The sequence below is a fragment of the Cryptomeria japonica genome, chromosome 2 (assembly GCF_030272615.1).
Source record: "Cryptomeria japonica chromosome 2, Sugi_1.0, whole genome shotgun sequence".
NCBI lineage: Eukaryota > Viridiplantae > Streptophyta > Pinopsida > Cupressales > Cupressaceae > Cryptomeria > Cryptomeria japonica.
The window spans coordinates 23,612,237-23,620,064 of record NC_081406.1 but is presented as its reverse complement, the minus strand read 5'-3'; the positions used below and the strand labels follow the sequence as shown (position 1 = coordinate 23,620,064).

Sequence of the window (7,828 nt, the reverse complement as noted above, 5' to 3'; positions counted from 1 at the left end):
AGTACATCCTCTTTCTTGAGGAACACCCCTCTATACACTTATTTACACTTTGACCTATGTACTTCTACTAGCATATTCTAGCTAGTCCTTTCTTGCATCCTCAAATACATAATATCAACTTATTTACATCATATCCTTGCTAGTTTCTTCAATATTACAACCCACAATTATAATTCCTTGGGATTATCTCGACTCATATTTTCTTCTCTTAGGCCTTAAGTCCAAGCCATGCATGAATTAATCTAAATGCAACCTTTCCAAATTTGTGAACTTTTTTACATCTCAGGTTAGACTTTAGTTCTATCCAAAAGGTTAATTCTATACAATAGGGTGTTTTTCATCTTTGGACACATTCTTTGCATATGAATTCGATCCTATTTAACATATGCCTTTTCTCTATATCTCAAATAATTGATCTTTATCTGTTCCACTCTTTTTTGATATTCAAGATTGATAGTATTTAAATATATCTTTCAAGAATAGTTGCTATAATAAAATATGTTCATTTGGATCAACCAGTATTTATAAAAATAAAAAACACATACAAACATTATAAAATGATATACAAATTTAACACTCATAAAAAAATGTTACACTATATTTATTAATTACACTGTTATTAAAATGACAAAGGATGAAATATACCAAAGAAATAGTACATTTAAATATAAATACATAAAAACAAACCCCATAAATTGAGATATACACAGCAGAAATGAAATTAGGCTAATTGACATCTTTGGACATATAAAATCCTCAATAGGAAAGTTTCCGTGGGACCAATATCATCGTATGACCGCAGCATTGGATAAATCAAATGGTATCTACTCGAATAGCACAGTAATAAGTACCAAATTATTGTCAAACAACAATATAGCTACCTGGTTCTCAAACATTGCGACCGGCTAAAAACAGATTTATATTATTATACATAATGACTCACACGTAATCTATGTAACAACTCTCGATTGCATTGAAAACTGCAACTTTTTTTATTATACTTCCAATATTGTGCCTGTTAGGACATGATCGAATCTCTCCAATCCTCCAATCTCAATTTGCCTCCATATTAAGCTCTCTGATTCTCCTGGCTTGCACGAGTAAATCTTTATTGATTTCCCCACCCTATACTGGATCGCCCACAGCTCACTTCCAACGCCCAGGATTTTATAATTAGTTCCACAATCACGCATCTCACAAACGCCTCCAATGTATCCCAAATGACTCCATTCCTCCTTCAAACCATCCAACTCCATCACCTCAATCGACTGAGCTTGCACTGCAAAAAGCCTCTTATTCTCCACAACAGCAAAATCAGATTCTGTGATGGCCGAATCGTCCGCATACCTTAACCCCTCTGCGCAGAAATTGGGCAGCAGTGTCCATCGACCGGTCGCGGGATCGAATCTATCTGCCGAAGCATGAATCTGGGGAAAACCTTCAGGGGAATGGCAATACCCTCCTATAGCGTAGAATTTATCATTCATGCTCACACCTGCACAATTGATTCTTGGCATGATCATGTCTGGAAGCTTTTCCCATTGATTGTTTCGGCTGTCGTATCGAAAAGCGCTTTTAGAAGCTCCTCCAGTGAAATTTATTAACCCGCCGCAAAGATAGACGAATTCTTTCATTTCGGCGCAGCAAAATCTCCTGCAGCGTTTTCCGGGAGGCAACTCTACAGATTTCCAGCGGCCTGCTCCGATATCGTATGAAAAAAACCCTTCATTTGTCTGATTGACTTGTGGTAGGAAGAGCTGATCATTGGTGGCTGCGCTACAGACATTCATTTCAATAGAAATTGCAGAGAGGGGATTGGATAAAACCTGGGCCCCAAGGCTGAGAGGATCGATCAGCAGCCATTTCGTGTTGTGTTGAGTTGCATGGACGTAGTCTCCGTCGAATCTGCTGTCAAAAACTGCAATGAAAATGCAATATTCTGTTGGGAGATTGAGAGAACGGCGAATAGATGTAATTGAAGATTTGTTTTTGCATGCATTCGCCCAGGCTCGGGAGACGCAGGAGGCAATGGCTCTGCTGCGAAGAGGCAGTCTGACAATTCACAGCAAAGCAATTTCGTGGGGTAGAGATGGAAGCAAAGCGGGCAGAGAATCATCCATTGTAAGCGCAGTCGTGTTCTTGGAAAGGCCGCCTCCACATATTTATTATCAGAATAATAAATTAAATAAAGTATAGCCAGGCTAACATGATAAAATCGTGGAACTAAAGGAACTGTAGACGCGTTTTTATGTTCTGGAAAGGTTGTTGAGAACATGTTCGTAGATTTGAAGTTAGATTTGATGTATTTTTTATGTTTTTATTGATGTATTTTTTATGTTGAGGAACTTAAAAGGACCAGAAGTTAGCTAAAGAGGTAGTACAATAATTGTGATTCCAAAAAAACTTGGAAGTATATACGATCCCTTATGTGGACTCTAACCTTCTTCATGAATGTAGGATTTGTGTCCATCATATTTCATGTGCATGGGCATGGTTCAAGTGCTAAAGTGTCATATGTACATGAAAAATGTGTATTAAAAAGTGTGTGTATGTGTCTTAATCATATGAGGTAAGACAAGCAAGTAAAAGTCTTTAATTAATTAGTTTGATAATGTCACTATTTACATTTAAAAAGTGTAGAAGTGATAGGGTTTAAGTGGGCAATGGTATGGTAATTGCAAAGGAAAGAGGTAGATAGGTGTAATATATCATTTGGATGATGTATCTCATGAGGGGTGCAACCAAGAGCTAGGTCATTAAGAGGAAGGATAGTAGAAAAAAGGGTAAAAGTTATGTGTTGGGTCAATGGTAAAAATAAAATTAGACGTAGATGCACTAGTCATAATAGATGAACCAACCTTAAAACAAATTACTTAAAAGTCTATAAGTTAAATAGCTTAATAATGAACACATTATGAAACATATCAATTATTTGTGTGGGAGTTTTTATTGTGGCCAAAGTAGCAACATTATTTTAAACAAACTTGATTGTTGACATAAGTTGTATGGTCACAATTCTCATTATTCTCAACGTGAGCATAATAATATATCAAACTCTTAGTAGATCAAACCTCCATAATATGGTTTCAATGAATAGTCCTGCATGATGGAATATTAGGACCTCAAGACGTTCATGAGATGAGAAAATAAAGATCAAGAATGCACCTTTTAGATTAAAAAATTAAAAATAATAATGCTATATCATATTTAAAAGTGAAATCTTAATAGGGTTGCTAAAGATGGGTAGGGTGAGTCAAAATAGATTTAACAATAATAGAAATAAATCTTAATAGAAGAGGACATAAAAATATGAATGCAAAAGAATTCAAAAGTGGAAAGGTGAGTGAGATCTTGAAATAAGATGTGTAATTATATATACATAGATTTGAAATCCCTATTTATTGTGTGCGTTTGATGTGTGGAAATTGTATCATGTAGGATTGGTTGGATTCACCAAAGTATAATGGAGAACACTACCTTCCGTAAGATTAGTCTAGGATAATCAAACAAAATACTCAAAAAATGCAAATCAACCTAAACTAATAAGAGATGATAATTTTGCGGTCTAATGTATTCTAAAATGAAATGCTAACATATAGAACACAATTATAATGGATATGAGCACCAACTCTATGAATGAGGAATAAATAATCTCTAACGGGGCTTTGAATTATGAATCTCCTCTAACCTTGGAAAGTAACCTTTTTAAATTTGTAAATTCCTTTAGATCTCATGCTAGGATTTTGTTCTAAGGTCAAGCCTTCAAATTTAGATGTCCTTAGCATCTATAAATGTGTAGTCTACATATGGATTTAATCTTATTCAACATATATCTTTGCTCTATATCTTGTCTAATTTCTTTGTCTACTCTACTTCTTTTTGATATTTGAGATTGATAATATTTAATAATGATTTTAAAATTTGTTGTTATGACGTAAGAAGATATGTTCACCTAGATCAATCACTAAAAAATATATAAAAGTTATTATATTCTAAAAACATTCTAGAATGACCTAGTAATTTTTATAGCCCTTGTGAAAGAGAGATGAGATATGAAATGTATGAAAGAGTTTTTAAAATGGGAAAGGACAAGAGAGATGACACATATGAATTGAATTTAGGAAGAGCACTAGTAGTCATTGTGAGGTTTTGCCAAGATCAAAAGCTCAATGAAAAGTACAAAATAGAGAGACAAAATATAGGACGAGAATAAATTGTATTCTCATCAATAGATAAAAAATAGTTATTACATACTGTAGACGTATAAAAATGACCATATTCCTAAATGAATATTTTATGTCCATTCCTCTATTTTAGTTAAATCTAATTTAACTAAATCACCCACATTCCTCTATTTAATTAAGTAAATTATTCAATTTATTTAATTAAATTCACTAGAACCTTTTGCATCATTTAAATTAAATAAATCATTTTATTTAATTAAACCCCTTTCTCTCTATTTTTAATTAAATTTACATTTAATTAATAGTCCACCCCAAATTGAATAAATCTAATTTATTCAATTTCCCAAATTGCAACCAAATTGAAAATAAAGCAATTTATTTTAATTAATCCTATTATTCCTCATCACTTGCATTTCCTACATCTCCCACTTGCCTCCTAAATCCCCTTCCTAAATTATTCTAGAACCTATCTAATCCTAATCAATTAGCCCAAACCTATTCATTATCCTCTTTCCCTAAATTTGAGGAGGTCACTTCTCAAATTTGGAGTAAAGTCTTCAAAAGGCATTAAAGCCTTTATCCATTCAACAAGTTGAATGCCCCAAAATTTGGAAGGACTCTTACAAATTTATCCCCAAAGTCTTCAAACCATTAATAGTTAACTAACCCTTAGTAGCATGGTTAGAGACTTTTTGACTAACTTAACCTCCATCTAACCCAAGGGTCTCATCAAGCATTTATTGCTTTGACCATGGTTATTCCTTTAACCTTTGCACAAGAGTTTACCCCTTGGGTAAAAGCTATATCCATTGGATAACCTTAACCTAACCTTAACCCTTACCTCCTAGGGTAACCATGAGGTCTTCTCAAGCATTTAATGCTTCTTACCTCTCCTCTCAACTAGCCTTATGTTGACAATTGTCACCATTTCATTGGTGAAAATTGTAAACATGGATTGACAACTTTCAATCTTGACCCTTGATTAACTCTTTCAATCCTGACCATCTATTGCCCTATTTTCACTATAAATAGAGCTCCCCTTCCTCCATTCCAGGATCCATGTAAGCTTTTAGTATCTCATTTATGCTCAATTTTATCAATACATCTAGTCTCTCTTTGCAATAGGAATTAATCTAATATAGCATTTTCGAATATTTCCTTTATCATTAGCTTAACTCATAAACTAGTTGTAGACACCTAAAATTGTCATGTCTAATTAAATAAATATTTTATTTATTTAATTATCTAAGCTTAATTCTTCTATTAATTAAATAAATCCTTATTTATTTAATTAATTCATTTATCCTCTTCTAGCCTTATTTCTCATTTAAATAAATACATTTATTTATTTAAATTATCCTTTTCCTAAATTAAATAAATACTTATTTATTTAATTGATCCCACTTCTTCTATTAATTAAACAAATCTTTATTTATTTAATTAATTCATTAACCTTTTCCACCTATGACACATGTCATTCATCTCTTAATTCATACACTACCTACCCCTCTCATTATTTTATTATTTCTTCTACCTACCCTCTAATCATAGCCGACCTCCTTTTACACCTCTCAATCTTATCCCTCCATTTCATATTGTGTCTTCTATTTAAGGAGATGCTTCCTTCATTATCAAACCCTAATGACTTAATGCCCTAATGATCATTTTGACTACACTACGATCCTACTTGCAACCACATTCCGTTCTTTGTTGAGCTCTTGTGCACATAAAATTTGAGAGCAAATATATCAAGCAAGATCAATGGAGATAGGAAGAATGGAGATCAAAACCCTATTGGACATGTGCTGGTATAATCTTTGTGATTTCATTTGATTTGCATTGTCTTAGGTAATCTTCATATGTTATGGTGGATCTTTGTTGATTGTTAGGCTAGGGTTTTGTTGTTGAATTTATTTTGCCTTTCAATATTGTTATTATTGTTATCCATTTTCACCATATACATTTTGGCATGCCTGGTGGGACTCTTGTCCCTTTGCATCTAACCTCCTTGTTGCAGATTTTGCATTTTTGAAGTTGCAGATCGGACATTTTTTGACAGCATTTTAGTTTTTTTTCCGCGTCTGTGAACTTTCGGATCGCGTCTTTGATTTTCTGGCGCGTTTGCGGGATCTGGAATCGCGTCTGTGTTTTCGACAATTTTTATTTTGCAGGTTTCAGAAAGGAGCGTCTGTGTTTCAGAAACGCGTCTGTGTTATTTCTACCCGCGTCTGTGTCGGAAAGGAGCGTCTGTGATTTTTAGGCGTGTTTGTGCATCACAGAACCACGTCTGTGTTATCCAGACTTGTCTGTGTTGAGGGTAACAGCATCTATGTATTTACTGTTTTGAAATTTTGAAGTTTTCATTGATTCAATTTTCGGATTTTGTACTTAGGGTTTCAGATCTGGTTTATTTTTGGACTAACACTTTCAGATCTAGCTAACTAAATTGGTGCAGCTTGTCTTGGAAGCAAAACATTTTGTTGAAGGCCCCTATGTCACAAAGTCTTTTGGGTTTTTAAAATGTACCTAACTTGTGTGTTTGCAGGAAGGGGTGATTATGTCAAACAACCCAAACTACTAACAACTTTTGTTGCAGGTCCTTGGCTAGGGTTTTGAATTTTTGTTGTGTGTTTTGTTTTCATAGAATAGCAAACACTTCCATTGGTGCACTAAAATTGAATCATTGTCTTTTGTGTCTTGAGCAATAGGCTCTTTTTGTTTAATTTTTAGAGGGCCTGTCTTCCCGTGTGGTCATTAGGACTACTAGTGAGAAGAGAACGACCCAAGTGGTAGTGAGGAAAACCCACCTCATTGGAACCACTATAATCAAATGTATTCATGGTGAAAACTATGAATAACGTTTGCTGATTAGTTCATACCGACACTATGTCTCCCCATAAACCCGTTTGATCAAATTTATTTGATCATTTGTAGGGCATAACCCCTACCGGCTGGGAGCCTTCTGTATTTACAGAGCTGAAAGTGCCGCATGTATGGCCACACGAGCGGATGCCCTTACTAGCACCTTTTTGTTTTAGAAGCCCAAATCCTTCTAGTTGTTGGGGCAGGAGGTCGGACCTCTGGTAGCGGCCCACACACATATGGTTCTTAGTAGAGATACAAAGTTCGCCATGGGGAGTTTTCATGGGGACTGATGCTTGGCTGACCCGAGAAGTGAGTGCCGAGGGTGGAGCCAGTGAGGTCAAGCATCTAAGTATCCGCTTTGAATAGCGTAGCCTCGGGGGTAAAACCCTATGTGGGATCAACAACTATTGTCTTGGCTAGCCATAAGAATTGTGCTTGACTTATGTTAAACATTTAAACAATCAAGACCAAACAACAAAACATTGTGTCTTTTGTGTCTTCAAGTGTATGCAAAACAATTTTACATCAAACAACACACTTTTCTTAGAGTCATTTTGAGTCTAGACACTGGCAAACATTGAGTTCTCATCAACATTGTGTCCTTTTGTCACGACAAATAGTCAAATAGTCAGATTCGGTCATAACAAAAAGACTTCACATATTGGAAAAATTGCACAAATTTTACAGAAACGCGTCTGTGTCTGTTTTAACCGCGTCTGGGTCATCTAAACACGTCTGTGAAGGGCATAATAGCATCTGTGTGTCTAGCAGTGTCTGTG

At 34.9% G+C, this 7,828-nt stretch overlaps 1 protein-coding gene across 1 annotated transcript; it reads right to left on the bottom strand.

Annotated features, from left to right (window-relative positions):
- Window positions 1-995: 995 nt before the first annotated feature.
- LOC131048492 (F-box/kelch-repeat protein At5g60570) lies at window positions 996-1,790 on the bottom strand. Its single transcript, XM_057982453.2, has one exon. It carries the CDS (start codon window positions 1,788-1,790, stop codon window positions 996-998), a length of 795 nt encoding a protein of 264 aa, XP_057838436.2.
- Between the last annotated feature and the right edge of the window lie 6,038 nt (window positions 1,791-7,828).

Coding starts and splice junctions, on each gene's coding strand:
- LOC131048492 (XM_057982453.2), bottom strand. CDS start 1,790: ATGAATGTCTGTAGCGCAGCCACCAATGATCAGCTCTTCCTACCACAA.